Source organism: Zea mays, chromosome 5 (genome assembly GCF_902167145.1).
Source record: "Zea mays cultivar B73 chromosome 5, Zm-B73-REFERENCE-NAM-5.0, whole genome shotgun sequence".
Classification (NCBI taxonomy): Eukaryota; Viridiplantae; Streptophyta; class Magnoliopsida; order Poales; family Poaceae; genus Zea; species Zea mays.
In genome coordinates, this window is record NC_050100.1 from 220,080,606 (window position 1) to 220,099,193 (window position 18,588).

The 18,588-nt window shown below is 48.7% G+C and overlaps 1 protein-coding gene across 1 annotated transcript; it reads right to left on the bottom strand.

Moving 5' to 3' along the window:
• Positions 1-2,334: 2,334 nt before the first annotated feature.
• On the bottom strand, positions 2,335-4,191 carry LOC103627811 (growth-regulating factor 1-like). Its single transcript, NM_001365292.1, has 3 exons — positions 3,851-4,191; positions 2,817-3,750; positions 2,335-2,707 (listed from the first exon to the last, which is right to left on the bottom strand). The coding sequence occupies exons 1-2, from the start codon at positions 4,059-4,061 to the stop codon at positions 2,831-2,833; spliced, it is 1,131 nt and encodes a 376-aa protein (NP_001352221.1). The 5' UTR covers positions 4,062-4,191; the 3' UTR covers positions 2,335-2,707; positions 2,817-2,830.
• Positions 4,192-18,588: the final 14,397 nt, after the last annotated feature.

The window sequence follows — 18,588 nt, forward strand, 5'->3', positions numbered from 1 at the left end:
CCTCTCTTGTATAACCATGTCTGCGTCCTTCCACGAGTGTGAGAGAAAGAGAATGGCCTCAACCATATTTTGAGGGCTTGTTTAGATAGAAGAGGATTAGATAGAATTGAGGGAGCAATTAATTAATTTTGCACTCGATCTCCTCCAATCCACTTCAATTGAGAGTTGTGGGCAAATGCCCCTCCACATCCGAATAAGGTCTATGTGGCATTAAATTCAAGGCTTCTAATAGAAATCATGCTAAAGCTCCTTTTCCATCTTCAATTTTGATTTTGGAGATTTAAATCAGAACCCTGTTGGAGTTGCTCTAAAATATCAAGTTTTAGAATTTAAGGATAAAATAAGGGTAGTGCAATAGTTTACGATGTAGAACCGATTGTTTCCATGCATAGTGCAGGTGTTATAAGGCTATCTTCGGCAGCTCTTCTATCATATTTCCAATCTCACCTCTTGTTATAAACTAGACTCTGCAAAAAAAGTATAAAACAATGTTTTACACGACCATATACACGATCAGCTGGACAGAATCTAACTTCATAGCGTTGCAACTCCACGGTACACTATCGGTGATCGGTAGTTTGTATTGAGGGAGAAGATAAAATTAGGTCAGATTGCGTGCGTCGAATCGAGCATTTTATGTTTTATTTCTTGGTCATGTGGATCGATTGGTAACGGAAAATTTTAATATTAACAAAAACTTGTGCCTATGTATTATATCGGATCTGTCACGATGATGCGAGCGTGGTTACACGAGAACTGTTGCTATGGGCTCTGACATCGCAACCAACAAAAACCATCATTGTACATCCACTATCAGCATCTCCATGGGCGTTCAATTTGGATTGCTTCACGATCAACGCACCACCCGTGGACCGCACGTGCACGACCCCATGATCTAGTAGCGGGCATCATATAGGTAAGTCGTCAGCGCACGAAAGGAGGGCGAGCGTATAGCGAGTGTATGTGCACGCTGCAACTCCAACATAGAGGCGGTGTTTTGTTTGAAGAATCAAGCAATTTTAGACGAGGTTGTATATCATGAATCCATTTTATAAATTTGGTGAAATTAACTCATTTCTCATATTATTATTAATTATTAGCTTATGAGGAATGTAATGATAATAAATGAACTTATTCCGTTTCATAAACCAAACAAAAAATAAGAAATGAAAAGATGATAAACTACTCTCGTTCCTCAGACCAAACACGCTAATAGTAGAACAGGAGTGAGTCTTGAGGGTCAACATAAATCCGCGCAGACTGTATGCGGCAAACAGGGAATTTCATGTGTGCGGCAAACAGAGAATTCCATGTTTGATTAGTATGGAATATGAACGGACGACTAGCAAAAAGTGATAATAAGTCGTGTGCATCGCCGCCGACGAGGCCTAACGACATTCGCATTTCAGCAGCGTTATTACGAGAGAACTGTGATGATCAGCTGACCTTGGCAGCGTTCAGCGGAGCTCGTAGATCTGGCGCGACCGTGTTGGTATCTGACATGGGAAAATGCTGTCAGCGAGCTAGCTCTGACATCCGCAAAGCACGAAAAAAACAGGTCACGGTGCATCCCTGCAGCACGCACTTCGCTGCTACCCTATGGATCCCTTGAGGAGAAGAACAAGAACACCACTGCGTACAGCGACCACATAGATGGGCGATGGCGATGGCGATGGCGTTCTTAATAAACTTAGGTCTCCTTTGGACAAGAATCTCTCTACGCAAAACACCGACGACCGACTTCGCCCCGGTTTGTTGAGCAGCGCTGGTACGTTGCTGCAGGACCGGTTATCCCGAGGCGCCTGTCAGGCGAGGCATGCCCTTGTCAGCAGACCACTGGGCCGCGAATAACATGTCTAGTACCGTCACGGCGTGCGCGTGACAGTAGTTTATACGCATGCCTGCCATCCCTCTGCGAGAATATCGGATTCCTAGGTTGCCCACGTGCGTCGCACCGGTGTCACCGTCAGTGTCCTGCATGCAGTCTACGAGTATTATATTATATACTCCGTAAGTACTAGTGATTGTCCATCAAGAAGTACGGTAAAACCTGCACGGTCGAGGTAAGTGCTGCCTGCAACCGGACAGACATGCTTTCGGTCGCCTAGCTTTTACTAGCTGAGAGCCTGAGACTTATTATCGTGTCGTCCCCCCTTCAAAAACAGGTGAACCATCAGAGACACAATTCATCATCACTCCCACAAGCTACGTGGCACGAGAACCCGGGTGCGCGCAGGCGCCACATGCACACACGCAACGCAATCGCACAGGTAAGGTCAGCGCAGCTACCCCGTAATGGCCGTATTGTCGGGTGAAGCATGGTGATTAATTACTGCGGTTTAGTATTCGCTGCAGGCTCTGAGCACAAACCATCACAGACAAACCATCACAGACAGGCAGAGGAATCCGACAGCGGGAAAAGGCAAATCCAGACCAGAGCTGAGATCAGGAAAGGCCCTCACTTCTAGCACTAAGCGTCGTCTCACAGGTACAGCAAAGGAAGCAAGCAATTACAGGAAACGTAACACTCCCAAGGAGGTTTATTTTACTTCTCTTCCCAACTTCTTCAAACCGTGCCGACCGGCCCTGAGCAAAACGGCACAGGAAAGAACCACTCGTGTTCCAGCTCCAGTATTTTTTTTTCATGTGGCCTCGCCACCTCGAGGTCGCAGCAACCACAAAACATTTCTTGCTGGCAATCACTCATCTGCAAACAGCACAAAGAACGAAAAACCATGGTCGGAACAAAGACATGAAGCTAAAGAGACGTAGTACTCGTTACGGTAACAGCCTTTGGGTTCACGAACAAGACGTACAGTGCGCGCCGCCATCACGTACGGTAGCGGGAGGTGACGGGGAGGTCGGCAGCGGCCGCCATCGGGATAGACATGGAGAGCTGCGTCGTCTCGCCGTCGAGCCCCCCCATCCACGACCCCGCCTTATTGCTCCCCTTCTCGTGCGGCCACTCGTCGATGAAATGCCGGAGCGGCTTCTGCGCGGCGGCGTCATGTGCCCCCGACGGCCGCTCCGCCAGCCGCAGGTCGGCGCCAAGAACGAAGCAGTGCTGCTGCTGCCGCCGCGTTTCCTCCTCCTCCTCGTCTTCCTTGGCCTGACCGACGCCGTACGGCGACGCCGCGCCGTGGCCGTACCCGGCGGCGGGGACGAGCAGCGGCGTGGTGCACGGCTGCTTCGTCGCCTCCATCGTCCCGAGCTGCTTGAACTGCCACTGCCCCGCGGCCTGCTGCTGCCGGTCCCTCTCGCCCGCGCCGTCGGAGAAGAAGGCGCGCTCGCCGACCTCCTTGCCGTAGGCGTAGTCCCTCTGGTCCGCGTAGTAGTAGGGCGGCGGCGGCGGCGGCGGCGGGTGCGGGTGGGTGGTCTCGAGGTGGAGGAGGTGGAAGGGGCTCATCGTCACCTGCGTCTGCGTGTGATGGTACGCGGCGCCGTAGGGCGCGTGGTACGGCACGGCGGGGGCCGGGCTGTGGTAGGACGGCGCCTGGGACGAGGAGGTGGCGGCGGCGGCGGCGCTTGTGGCGGAGGAGGCCGGCGCCGGCGTGGCCAAGGACATTTCCACAGGCTTTCTTGAACGGTTCTTGCCCCGGTGCATGTGCTTCTCGCAGTACTTGGAGTCCGGGTACGCCTCCTTGGAGCAGCGCCACTTCTTGCCGTCCGTGCGCCGGCACCGCCCGGGCTCCGGGTCCTCGTCGGCGGGCTTCCTGCTGAAGCCCATCCCGAAGCAGCCCCCCCACCCCACTGCATGCAAAGGCAACCAACAACGCGGACGTGAACCAGAATATACAGGAAATAAAGACACATGGCGGCCGCATAGATTAGAGAGACAGTAGTCGCGTACGCGAGGGTTGCGGCGGGAAGGCGGCGAGCGACGGCGACGTGGCGAGGGCGGAGTCGAGGATGCGGCGGAGCGGTGGCATGAGGTAGGACGGGATGGGCTTGCCGGACGCCAGGCACTTGTAGATGAGCGCCTGGTGCTCCAGCTCCTGCCACTGCGACGCCGTGAACGGGTACCGCCCCGCGGTGGCCGCTCGACCGCTCATCATCATCATCCCGACGAGCTAGCTAGGTTACGGTTACCTACCTGCGAACGACCTACAAGGCTATAGACAGACACCCACGCGGCGCTGCGGCGTGGCTGTGTGCTCCGTCAGCGAGGTCAGCTGGTCGAGAGGAGAGGACAGGAGTGAGTGAAGCACTTAGGTGAGCTTCATGGGGAAGGGAGTTTTATTTGTAGTGGCAGGCTTGGATCGCGCAAGCTGGCCATGGTGGGGCACCGGCGCGCGCGCGTGTGTTGTTGAGCGGAAAAAAATTTGGTGCAGCACTGCTGCAAACCAGAGTGTTTGCAGCCTCTCACAAAAGGAGGATAGACCCCACTCGCAGCAACAATAATACAACTAAAATGTTATTTGCTGGACCTGCAGGTGGGGTCTATCTTCCTTTTTGTGAGGGGCTGCAAACCACTCTAATTTGCAGCAGTGCTGTACCAAATTTTTTTTCTGTTGAGCCGCAAGAGATTTGGGGCATTCGATCGACGGTCACCGGTGCTCCGATCCGATCCAACCGACGTTGTTTTGTTGCGTTCCTACAAGGCAGCACGATAAGATAAGCAACACCAACACCAGCCCCCGCCCCCCTCGTCAGCAAAGCGCGCTCCGTGGCGCGAATCTGGCAGCTTACGCTTAACCCGTCACGTACTGTACTATATTGTTCCGTACCACCACACGGTGTCATCATCGGAGTCTGGCAGGAGCAGACGGGTGCGGTACGTGTGTGAGCGAAGCAAGGAGGGCAGTAGGGATGGATCCGGATATTTATTCGGATGTCAATTTTTTGGTCTTCTTTCTTCGATTGTGAATAAATAACATATAGAATTTGCTATGTAAATTTATATTCTTGTTTTTAGCATTGAGGCTATTAATCTTCACAAAAAATAAACATTAAATTCGTTCTAGATATTTTTAAATAATTGATATAAAATTCGGATGTCTATCCGAATACGGATTCGGATGTTTTTTCACCTTTTTTGTTGTAGGGAGAAAATAATGTACATAAAAAAGTATACAAAAATTTATTTAAATACTTCATAATATTCTTCATAACATTGCCAAAAATTAGCTTTAAATTATATGTATATCTATGCTAAAATATTAGATTTGTGATACAAATCGGATGTTTTAGGAACATCCCTAGAGGGCAGGGCCAGGGCAGGCGCGACCGGTCAGTGTATTGGACGGTTGCTGCGAGGAGAGAGGCCATTCATCAGTCAAGACGCAGAGTCCGCGCTGCAGAATCTGCTGTGTGCGCAGCGGCCGCACGCCTGCAGCCCGCTCAGACGGCGAAAGTCCGGCGTCCGGGGCGGCTGACGAGTGACGAGAGCCGAACGGGCCCGCTCAGTCGCGCCGCACCCGTGCCCGTCCACGGGATGATGGGACCACGGCCCTTTACGATCCGATCCACCTCCGTCCAGCGAAGGCGAGGCGAAGAAGCTAGGGAGACGGCGTACTTCTGCCGCGTCGCGTGAGGCAGGTGGGCCGTCGGGACTCGGAAGGGAAAAAAATTTGGTGCATCCGAGATGCAAATCAGAATATTTACAAGCCTACCAGAAAAAAGATATAGTCCACCTGCAGATCCACCAGATAATATTTTAGTTGTTGTTGCTACTGCTGTAGGTGGGGTCTATCTTTCTTTTGTGAGGAGCTGTAAACATTCTAATTTGTATTTGGGCTGCACCAAAATTTTTTCCCTCAAGAGCGGAGCATGTGCATGGACGTGGTAATGGATACGATCTAAATATTATTTATATTATTTTCACGATAAGTTAAGATATTTAATTAATGTTAGTTTAAAAATAATAGAAAAAAAATCTGATTTTAATTTAATTTGATTCATAAATTTTATAGCGTACAATCTAAATCCTATTACCATCCCTACGTGTAAAATAATATAGCGCCCAACGATCAAGCGGCGGCCAGAGAGACGGCGTGCTTCTGCCGCGTCGCGTGAGGCAGGTGGGCCGTCCGGAGCGGAGCGCCTGCATGGACGTGTACATAGGCTGGTAATGGATACGATCTAAATATTATTTTTACAATAAGTTAAAAATCTTTAATTAATGTTAATTTAAAAATAATAGAAATAAAGTCTGATTTAAATTTGATTTGTTCCATAAATTTTATAGTGTAAAATCTAAATACTATTACCATACCTACGTGTAAAACACTTTTTTGTTTGTATCTTAAACTCTACTGTTTATCAGAGTTAAGTTTGAAATAAAAAATAAGATACAAAAGAATGGTGCAGAATACATGTAGGACTACCAAGTGCTAGGTTTTAAGAGGGCGTTTAGGATGACTCTAGGTTTCAGCTATATAATGTGAAGTTGTAGTTTATAATATTAATTTAAATAGTTTTAGAAATATTTTTAATCTAAATAATAAATAAAATAATTTAAATATCTTCTATAGACTTATAGCTCTAACGCCACTATTTTTTAGAGCACCTAATGACCTATTCTATCAACTCCATTAAATATCTTTGAGCTAAAGCTGTCTTAAACAGGGTCTAAATAAGACCCGCTAGTAGGCCTGTAACAGTCGTAGGTTTGTATATGACTGTTACGTTCGGCCCAACAGCAGATACAGAAATGTTTGCGTTTCTCGTAACGCTACAAGTATTCCAAAAATGGGAATACGTGTGTCAAAGCAGCAGGTGCAGTGAGTAAACAGGGAGAGCGGCAAGACTAGTCTATCGGGGCAAATGCTGTTTGGCGTGTCAGACGTGCGCTGCCGCTGGACCGTGGACGTATCGTGCCACTGTTGCGGGTGCCATGCCAATGCCACCACCAGTTGCAGGTGGTGCGGCGGCCCTACCACTTTATTTATTGACTGCAACTCTGCAGGTGGCCGGCCGTGGCAGTGAAGCGAGGGAAGTCGGAGTAGCTGGGAGACACCTCACACCGAGACGGACGAGCAGACTCTGACACTCCGCGCAGATGGCCTGCAGCTGCAGCCACCCACCGTTTCTCTCTCTTTTAAAAACCTCCCACGCACACGCACCCCACCACCGGAATACCTACTCAAACTCCGTCTCCACTGGTGGCCTTCGACTTCGAGTCTTCAAAATCTGTCCCTAGACGAGCGTGCATCGATAAGCTCACCTAAATTCTGGTTATCTTTTTTTTTCTATCTTGTCTCCTCATAAAGTACGTACCACAATTACAATTATGTTTTTTATAATAGTTTACATAATTTCTTACTGACATCGATGTTTTCAACAAAATCTTAGGAGTGTATCTATTTGGGGAGAGGAAGCGAACGTGTGCCTGTACATGGAAACCAGAAATTTTGTACTGTTGCTCACCAGCCAGTACTCTACTGCGGCTCTCCTCCCCTGCAGGCTGCAGCCCGACGTGCGAGGACCAGTCGTGCCGTGGACCCGTGGTCGAATGCCTGTTTGTTTGCAGCGAAAAACATTCAGAGCCTACTGTATGCCAACAGTTGGCAGCAAAACATGTATTATTAAAATATATTTTGGTAATAAATTTATTTAGAGATATAACTATTATTGATGTTATCTATTAAGCTAATTAAATTTAAGAAATTTTGTACTGTAGCGTTAGCAATTTAGAAGCAGGGTGCGTTGGCATTGCCATGAAGCCTCTCTGCAGGCTGCAGCCTTGGAGTAGATGCGTGCAGCACCCGGACCCATCCCCTGATCTCTCTGCTCTGACGCCTGCAGGCATGGTTGCTCTGCCTCTTCTGCCTTTTTGTTGCTGCTGTCTGCGACCGTGACTGTGACCGACAGGCGGGCAGCCTATACGGAAATACAGACATACAGGCGGCCAGCCTATCGGGAAATATCGAGGATGTTTGTTTTCTAGTTACTAATTTTTATTTTATCTATTAAATTTTATTTTAATTCTTAAATTATTAAATACGAAACCTAAGATTATATTTCAGTTTGATATTTAGCAATTTAGGTACTAACTTTGTACTGAGATTCAATCTCAAAATTTGTTTCTAACTTTCTACTGAGATTCAATCTCAAAATACGAGTTGTGCTAGTTAGACTAACCAACTAACTAATATAGAAACCCTTTAGTTAGGCTTCACATCCTGCAAAGCCGTACCTGACAGGTCAAAGTTAGGAAAGCGGGCAATGCTCGGCTTCTCGCTGACACCGACTACCAGCAACTGTGGGTCAGTTTTGGGGATCAGATAACTAGATAAGCTAACCAGTGTGCCCGGCGAGACCGTGAGAGCGATCAATGGCCACCAGTCCATCACGACTCAGACAGCAGTACAGCACATACAGGAAACACTGTCAGCCATCGCATAATGATGATGTGCCTTGAACCATCGCCAAAGAAAAACTGAAGCCATTTTCTTAAAAAAAATCTGGACCCGATAATATATTTATTATATTACTTTTTTTTATATCTGACGTTGATTACTGTAAAAGTTAACTATCTAGTGTCAAATAAAAAAAATAGAGGTAGTAATATTTATGACACTACAATTATGTATTGCTGTCAGATGTTTGTTTGTTGGTTACCATTTACGAACTGATCAGAAGCTGGCCCTTGAAGCTGTACAGTAGAGTTTTTTTCCCCCTCTCTGCTCTTGATTTGGCTGTCCAATGTCAAATGGACATGCACCTCAGCCTTGAGTGCCATGTTTGGAGCGTCTGAATTAGGCATCTAGAATTCTAGATTTGTAGGTCTAAACTTTAGTTGGATCGCATTGGATGTTTGATACCAATTAGATGGGCTAAATATTATCTAATCATAAAATTAATTGTATAAACCGAGACTATTTTCGTGAGACAAATATATTAAGCATAGTTCAAGTGCTTACGAATAAAAACCCCTAATTAATTACTTAAAAATATTATTTAACAAATCCAAGTGACGACAGGTGGCTGACGAGGTCGCTCCTTTATGGCTGATTTGGTGACCAGGGATTATGGGAGGATTGGAGAGCATTGAGTAAAAAATAACTTATTTTTCACTCAATACCTTCCAATTCTCCCGTGATCCTCTTGTCATCAAATCAACTCTTATGGCTAGTTTGTGAACCTTATTTTTCTAAGAGATTTTTATTTTCCAAAAGAAAATTAGTTCATTTTCTTTTAGAAGAATAAAAGTCCCTTAGAAAATTGGAGTTCTCAAACTAGCCCTAAGGTTTAAGGCCTAGGGGTCAAGGGTAGGGCGGGCAGGTAAAGGCACGCACGCATTGAGACTTGCAGGGCACTCTTTCGGACCTTGCAGTAATAATGACAAGTCCTTTATATATCTGCTGCTTTGACCATGTCTATGCCGACGAAATCTACATCGAGGCTGGCTCAGTACTACTGAACTTTGACCCTTTTTTGTTTTCAAATACTAGTACAGCTGGTAAGGAAGAAAGCACCGTGAGCGTGTGTGGTTGCCGTTGGCCAGGGCTCAGCACAGAGACAGGCTACCTTAGTACCTTTGTTCTTGGAAGCACACGTTCTTTTCCCCCAGATGAAACTTGGAAGCGCATGTTCTGCTGCCAGCTGCCACCGTGTGATATGATTCATCAGGCATGCGCGAGTGCATCATGCATGCTGCCAAAAAGGGCCACTACTAGTAGTTGCCCATCCGAAGAAAACCATCTTCCTGCCGTCAATGCCAAAAAAAAAAAAGACCAGCCAGCCGGCCGGCCGGCATGAACCAGATCCACCATGAGTACCTGTCGTCCGAACCCTGCACTTCCCTCTCACTGTGACCTAGGTTTCCCTTCACCCGGGCGCTGCTTGCTGCGTCTGCGTCTACGAAATGGAAACGAGCAACGGAAGGAAGTGGGAAAAAAGCCGCATCACAATCCTAGGCAGGCCACGCAGAAGCACACATCACTCGCTGGTAACTCCACCCACTCACTCACAGTCACAGACAGAGCACATGTTTTGTCCCCTCCCATCACGCAGCGACGCGAGCAGGGAAGGAGTCTCTGTGCGCGTGTCAGGGGAGAGTGAAGGCTGGCTGGATGGAGGCCCCCTTTGCCTGTTGCCTGCTTGCCTGCCTCACTGGCGGGTCACGGCGTTTCCTCTGGTTCTCTCCCTTCCATGATGATGAGTCAAAGAAGCGGCCAGTCAGATCAGATCAGAACCAGATGGGGCGACGCAGGCCTTTCCATCTGGTTGTTTCGCAGACCAGATGCATGGCATACGTTCAGTGATGACTGACTGCACGCCTGCGCCTCCCATGTCGCCGTTCGTACGTGTGCTCCCCTCTCCAGCTCTCACCTCCAGCCTTCAGCCTCCCAGCCGGCCAGCAGCAGCAGCGATCGCCTCGCTGACGCTTGCAGCAGGCCAGCAGAGCAGCCACCCCTCTCGCCTCCCTGCCTGCGTGTGCGACAGGCACGGAGCAGACATCAGGACCGGTCACTAGCTGCCGCTGCCGCTGCCGCCTCCGCCTGAGCGCGCGCGCATGCATGCATACATACGTATGCATGGCATGCACTGGCACTGCACTCTGCACGCTTCCGGGCTCCGGCCGGTCTGGTCAGGTCAGCCGTCCGCCAGTGGGCATGCCGCTTGTCATGCACGGATGCTTGGACGGACGCTGGCATGCAGCGCGTCAGAGACGCAGACGCTCCCATTCCCCGTCCGCTTTTGCTGCCGCGGCCAGTACTGCGGCGCCAGAGCCTGTGGCCAGTTGTAAATGGAGATGCCACGGTTGGTGGTGCGGGTCTAGTGGGGAGAGTTTTTGAACCCACTAGAGCTAGAGCAAGATTTTAGCCTATGTATATAAACATGAAAAAAAAATCCTGTTATACCATCACATTTTATACTTATTTTTTGTGTGCCACAGAGTACATATAGATATATTTTTATTGTGTATATAAATTGTATTGTTCACATACTATTGTATAGCACATTACAGAAGCGTGGAAGCATGCGGTGCCATCGACAGTTTTGTATACATAGACAATAGCTAACTAATTGTGTTTCATCATTTGGGCCATCGACAGTAAAGAAGAGGGGCGAAGTGACTGCGGTCACTTCGGCCTGCCTGACTGAGGCGCGTGTGTCAGGATACGGCGTCAGGCATCCCCTGCATTTAATGCGCCTGTGAAGCGGTCGGTTGGTGAGGCGGTCTAACCAAGGTTGCTTCACAACGAAGCCTGCCCGAGCCGGGCCTCGGGAGAGCCGAGGGGGCGCCCGCTGCCTGAGGAGGCCCTCGGGCGAGGCATGAACTCGTCTGGGACTACTGTTCCAACCCGAGGCTGGGCTCAGGTGAGATCGCGTCCCTCGGGTAGACGAAGTCTTGACATGAACCGCACCCGTCAGTTGGTCTGAGGGTGTTTACCGGCCATGATTAGGAGCGTTGGGGGTACCCCTAATTAGGGTACCCGACAGTAGCCCCCGAGCCTCGAAGGGAGTGTTGGTACTCGCTTGGAGGCTTTTGCCGCGTTTTCGGTGAGGGGACCGGTCTTTCTCGGTTTTTGCCTTATTCTGGGGGGTGCGCGTGAGCGCACCTGCCGGGTGTAGCCCCCGAGGCCTCGGAGGAGTGGTTTGACTCCTCTGAGGTCTGAATGCTTTTCTTGGTGCTTCGGCTGGTCTGATTGTTCCCTCATGCGACCGGGCCATGGCCCGGGTGCGTGGTCAGGTTCCAAGTTATCAAGCTGGTTTGTTGATGCTGTCAACAGTTTTGGCCGTAGCCGAGTGCGAGAGCAGCCCCCGAGCCTCTACACGGAGCGAGAGAACGATCAAGGACTTTTCCGACTTTTATCATACGCCCCTATGTCGCCTTTCCGCAAGTAGGAGGGGGGGAAAGCACCATGTTGCCCTCGGAGGGCGCCGAACATGGTGTTTCCAGCGAGCTGCTGACGGGTGATCCGAGTGGACGCCCGTGCCCCATTCGTTAGGGGTCGGCTGGTGGCCCAGAGGCGCGCTCCAAAAGTACCTGCGGGTGATTCGCCGGACCCAGACCCCTTCGACAGGGTCCGTGGGCTCGATGCCTCCCTCTGGTGGGATTCTGTTACAAATCGTTCCTAGCGATCTCGGAAATGTCCTAGGGTACCTCGGGAGCATAGCCCGAGCCTCGGTTATGTATCGAACGTACCCAGAGTCATCCCTCACTCTGCATGCTCTGGGGCGACTGTCGAACCCTTCCGAGGGGCCAGCCTACGAACCCCTGATCAGTAGTGGGCACGGAGCCCGAGCGCTCTGGGGCGGCTGTCGAAACCCTTCCGAGGGGCCAGCCTTTGACCCCTGATCAGTAATGGGCTTGAGGTCCGAGTGCTCTGGGGCGGTTGTCGAAACCCTCCCGAGGGGCCAGCCTTCGAACCCCTGATCAGTAGGAGGGCTCTGAGAGCACCTAGAGGGGGGGGGAATAGGTGATCCTGTAAAACTTAAGCTTATAGCCACAAAAACTTGTTAAGTGTTAGCACAATAAATGCCAAGTGGCTAGAAAGGAGTCTCAACAAAACACAATACCACAAGAGATCAATCACAGAGATGACACAGTGGTTTATCCCGTGGTTCGGCCAAGACCAACGCTTGCCTACTCCACGTTGTGGCGTCCCAACGGACGAGGGTTGCAATCAACCCCTCTCAAGCGGTCCAAAGACCCACTTGAATACCACGGTGTTTTGCTTGCTTTTTCTCAATCCCGTTCGCGAGGAATCTCCACAACTTGGAGCCTCTCGCCCTTACAATTGAAGTTCACAAAGAACACAGAGTAAAGGGGGAATTAGCAACGCACACAAGTGAAAGGGAAATGTGCCCTTGGGCCATTTCTAAGTATTTTGGTGATTGAGTGTCAACACAAGTGCTTCAATGTGAATCAATGCCCATGGATGAACAAGTGCAAATCTACAACAAAGGTATGTTTCTAAGTCTTAGTACATTGGTTTTGTGTACTAATATATTTGTCTAAGTGTTAGAAACAGATAGAAGAAGAGAAGAGAAGACTTGGCTATGTACAGCCAAGGGGCTGTTTCGGTCTGGGGCACCGGACTGTCCGGTGGTGCACCGGACAGTGTCCGGTGGTGCACCGGACAATGTCCGGTGCGCCAGGCTCCCTCGGCCGAAGAGCCCGCTCTCGGGAATTTGCTGACGGCGTACGGCTAAAATTCACCGGACTGTCCGGTGTGCACCGGACTGTCCGGTGAGCCAACGGTCGGCCAGGGCCAACGGTCGGCCGTGCGATCAGCGCGAGACACGTGGCCGAGCCAACGATCGGAAGGGGGCACCGGACTGTCCGGTGTGCACCGGACATGTCCGGTGCGCCAACGGCTCCCGCATCTGCAACGGTCGGCTTCGCCATTTAAGGAAAGGAATCGGGCACCGGACACTGTCCGGTGTGCACCGGACTGTCCGGTGCGCCCGACGATAGAAGGCAAAGATGGCCTTCCAGATTTGTTCTCAACGGCTCCTAGCTGCCTTGGGGCTATAAAAGGGACCCCTAGGCGCATGGAGGAGTACACGAAGCAACTCTTGAGCATTCTTGATCATCCACACTAAGTCTTTGCGCATTCGTTTGTGATTCTAAGTGATTCGAGCTCCGTTCTTGTGAGAAACTGTGAGATAGTCTTTGAGCTCGAATCTTGGCCGTGTGTGTGCGCGTTTCGCTGTGGATTTGTGTGTGTTGCTTCCCTCCCTTACTCCGTGCTTCTTTGTGAATCTTAAGTGTAAGGGCGAGAGACTCCAATTTGTGGAGATTCCTCGCAAGTGGGATAAAGATAAGCAAGGCAAAAACACCGTGGTATTCAAGTGGGTCTTTGGACCGCTTGAGAGGGGTTGATTGCAACCCTCGTCCGTTGGGACGCCACAACGTGGAGTAGGCAAGTTTTGTACTTGGCCGAACCACGGAATAAATCACCGTGTCTCCTCTGTGTTGAATTCTCTGTGATTGTCGTATTGTGCAAGATCTTCTCTTTAGCCACTTGGCAATTATTGTGCTAACCCCTAACAAGTTTTTGTGGCTATAAGTTAAGTTTTTACAGGATCACCTATTCACCCCCCCTCTAGGTGCTCTCAATTGGCATCAGAGCCGTTCTCTTCATAAAGGGACTTACCGCCCGAAGAGATGGATCCTAAGGGGAAGGGAATCGTGATCAACGACAAAGAAAAGGGATCCTTCGTCAACGAGCCGAAGGACGACAAGTCTACCGACTCCGGCTCGGGGCATAGACGGAAGGAAGGGAAGAAGAAGAAGACAAGGCGCATCAAGGAGATCATCTACTACGACGATAGTGATGAGTCTACTTCTTCCCAAAAGGATGATGACAACGACTACAAAAAGACGGTCAATTCGAACTTTTCATTTGATTATTCTCGTATTCAACATAGTTCGAATTCGCATTTGCTTTCTATTCCTCTTGGCAAACCTCCACACTTCGATGGGGAGGACTACGGATTTTGGAGTCACAAAATGCGTAGTCACTTATTCTCTCTCCATCCAAGCATATGGGAGATTGTGGAGATTGGAATGAAATTTGATAGCTCGGATAGCCCTATGCTTATAAATGAACAAATTCATAGAAATGCACAAGCTACTACTGTTCTCTTAGCATCTTTGTGTAGGGAAGAGTACAATAAGGTGAGCGGCTTGGACAATGCCAAGCAGATATGGGACACCCTCAAGATCTCTCACGAGGGGAACGACATCACCATGCTCACCAAGATGGAGTTGGTGGAGGGCGAGCTTGGACGATTCGCCATGATAAGGGGAGAGGAGCCAACTCAAACTTACAACCGGCTCAAGACCCTTATCAACAAAATAAGGAGCTACGGAAGCACGCGTTGGACGGATCACGACGTCGTCCGCCTACTGCTCAGGTCATTTACAGTTCTTGATCCTCATCTCGTGAACAATATTCGTGAGAATCCCAGGTACACGAAGATGACGCCCGAGGAGGTACTTGGAAAATTCGTGAGCGGGCGGATGATGATCAAGGAGGCAAGATACGTCGACGACGCGTTGAACGGTCCACTCCACGAGCCTCAACCCATTGCTCTAAAGGCAACAAGGAGCAAGGAGTCGCTACCCAGCAAGGTGGCACAAATTGAGGCTGCCGGTCTTAATGATGAAGAGATGGCCCTCATCATTAAAAGATTCAAGACGGCGCTAAAAGGTCGAAAGGGACAGCCAAGCAAGGCCAAGACCAAGGGAAAGCGATCATGCTTCAAATGCGGTAAGCTTGGTCATTTTATTGCTAACTGTCCCGAAAATGAAAGTGACCAGGAGCAAGGGAAAAATGGGAAGAGAGAGAACAAGAAGGTTTACAAGAAGGCCAAAGGCGAAGCACACCTTGGAAAGGAGTGGGATTCGGATTGCTCTTCGTCCGACTCCGACGACGAAGGACTCGCCGCCACTGCCTTCAACAAATCGGCTCTCTTCCCCAACGAGCATCACACTTGCCTCATGGCAAGGGAAAAGAAGGTAATCACTCGTAATGCTAATGCTTATGATTCTTCTAGTGATGATGAATCTAGTGAGGATGAGATTGATTACTCTAGTTTATTCAAGGAACTGGATAGAACTAAGATAGCTAAGATTAATGAGTTGATTGATGCCTTAAATGAAAAGGATAGAATCTTAGAGAAACAAGAAGACCTTTTATATGAAGAACATGATAAAGTTGTTAGTGCACAAAATTCACTTGCTCTAGAAGTTAAAAGAAATGGAATACTTTCTTGTGAACTTTCTACTTGTAATGAAACCATTTCTTCTTTAAAAGGTGAAATTAATGTTTTAACTGCTAAACTAGAAGTAGCAAGTAACTCTTGTGTTGAACATACTACAATTTGCACTAGGTGTAAGGACTTTGATGTTAATGCTTGTAGTGAACACTTAGTTTCAATTTCAAAACTAAATGATGAAGTGGCTAGTCTTAATGCTCAGCTTAAGACTAGCAAGAGTGAAGTTGATAAAATAAAATTTGCAAGGGATGCCTACACGGTTGGTAGACACCCCTCAATTAAGGATGGTCTTGGCTTCAAGAGAGAGGCCAAGAACTTAACAAGCCATAAGGCTCCCATCTTCGTCAAGGAGAAAGGGAAGGCCCCTATGGCTAGTAGTGCTAAAAGGAACCATGCTTTCTTGTATCATGATAAGAGACATGCTAGAAATGCTTATAATGATTCTGATTCACATGTTTATGATTCTCATGCCATGTTTGCTTCCAGTTCTTCCTATAAGCATGATAGAGATATGTGTAGGAGAAATGTTGTGCATATGCCTAGGAGAAATTTTGCTCATGTTCCTAGAAAAGTTGTGAACAAACCTTCTACCATTTATTATGCTTGCAATGCTCCCTTTGCTATTTGTAGAAAGGGTAAGAAGGTAATTGCTAGGAAGTTAGGGGCAAAATGCAAGGGAGACAAAACTTGCATTTGGGTCCCTAAGGAAATTTGCACTAACCTTGTAGGACCCAACATGAGTTGGGTACCTAAGTCCCAAGCCTAAAATTGCCTTGCAGGTTTATGCATCCGGGGGTTCAAGCTGGATTATCGACAGCGGATGCACAAACCATATGACGGGGGAGAAGAAGATGTTCACTTCCTACGTCAAGAATAAGGATTCCCAGGATTCAATTATATTCGGTGATGGGAATCAAGGCAAGGTAAAAGGGTTAGGTAAAATTGCAATTTCTAATGAGCGTTCTATATCTAATGTATTTTTAGTAGAGAGTCTTGGATATAATTTGCTATCTGTTAGTCAATTATGTCATATGGGGTATAACTGTCTATTTACAAATGTAGATGTGTCTGTCTTTAGAAGAAGTGATGGTTCACTAGCTTTTAAGGGTGTATTAGACGGCAAACTTTATTTAGTTGATTTTGCAAAAGAAGAGGCCGGTCTAGATGCATGCTTAATAGCTAAGACTTGCATGGGCTGGCTGTGGCATCGCCGCTTAGCACATGTGGGGATGAAGAACCTTCACAAGCTTCTAAAGGGAGAACACGTGATAGGTTTGACTAACGTGCATTTCGAAAAAGATAGACCTTGTGCAGCTTGTCAAGCAGGTAAACAAGTGGGAGGAGCGCATCACGGCAAGAACGTGATGACCACTTCAAGACCTCTGGAGCTGCTGCATATGGACCTCTTCGGACCTGTCGCCTATCTGAGCATAGGAGGAAGTAAGTATGGTTTAGTTATTGTTGATGACTTTTCCCGCTTCACTTGGGTATTCTTTTTGCAGGATAAGTCTGAAACCCAAGGGACCCTCAAGCGCTTCCTCAGGAGAGCTCAAAATGAGTTTGAGCTCAAGGTGAAGAAGATAAGGAGCGACAATGGGTCCGAGTTCAAGAACCTTCAAGTGGAGGAGTTCCTTGAGGAGGAAGGGATCAAGCACGAGTTCTCCGCTCCCTACACACCACAGCAAAATGGTGTGGTAGAGAGGAAGAACAGGACGCTAATCGATATGGCGAGGACAATGCTTGGAGAATTCAAGACCCCCGAGTGCTTCTGGTCGGAAGCCGTGAACACGGCTTGCCACGCCATCAACAGGGTCTACCATCATCGCCTCCTCAAGAAGACTTCGTATGAGCTACTAACCGGTAACAAACCCAATGTATCTTACTTTCGTGTATTTGGGAGCAAGTGCTACATTCTAGTGAAGAAAGGTAGAAATTCTAAGTTTGCTCCCAAAGCTGTAGAAGGGTTTTTGTTAGGTTATGACTCAAATACAAAGGCGTATAGAGTCTTCAACAAATCATCGGGTTTGGTTGAAGTCTCGAGCGACGTTGTATTTGATGAGACTAATGGCTCTCCAAGAGAGCAAGTTGTTGATTGTGATGATGTAGATGAAGAAGATGTTCCGACGGCCGCTATACGAACCATGGCGATTGGAGAAGTACGGCCACTGGAACAAGATGAACGAGATCAACCTTCTTCCTCAACTATGGTGCATCCCCCAACCGAAGATGACGAACAGGTACCTCAAGTGGAGGCGATTGATCAAGGGGGAGCACAAGATGATCAAGTGATGGAGGAAGAAGCGCAACCGGCACCTCCAACCCAAGTTCGAGCGATGATTCAAAGGGATCATCCCGTCGACCAAATTCTGGGTGACATTAGCAAAGGAGTAACTACTCGATCTCGATTAGCTAATTTTTGTGAGCATTACTCCTTTGTCTCTTCTATTGAGCCTTTCAGGGTAGAGGAGGCCTTGCTAGATCCGGACTGGGTGTTGGCCATGCAGGAGGAACTCAACAATTTCAAGCGCAATGAAGTTTGGACACTGGTGCCTCGTCCGAAGCAAAATGTTGTGGGAACCAAGTGGGTGTTCCGCAACAAACAGGACGAGCACGGGGTGGTGACGAGGAACAAGGCTCGACTTGTGGCAAAAGGTTATGCCCAAGTCGCAGGTTTGGACTTTGAGGAGACTTTCGCTCCTGTGGCTAGGCTAGAGTCCATTCGTATCTTGCTAGCATATGCCGCTCACCATTCTTTCAGGTTGTACCAAATGGATGTGAAGAGCGCTTTCCTCAACGGGCCAATCAAGGAGGAGGTGTACGTGGAGCAACCCCCTGGCTTCGAGGATGAACGGTACCCCGACCATGTGTGTAAGCTCTCTAAGGCGCTCTATGGACTTAAGCAAGCCC

Bases quoted from the DNA above. Each gene is read 5' to 3' on its own strand.
- LOC103627811 (NM_001365292.1), bottom strand. From the start codon at position 4,061: ATGATGATGATGAGCGGTCGAGCGGCCACCGCGGGGCGGTACCCGTTC. The intron at 3,751-3,850 runs GTACGCGACTAC...CTTTGCATGCAG, and splicing joins CTTCCCGCCGCAACCCTCGC to TGGGGTGGGGGGGCTGCTTC.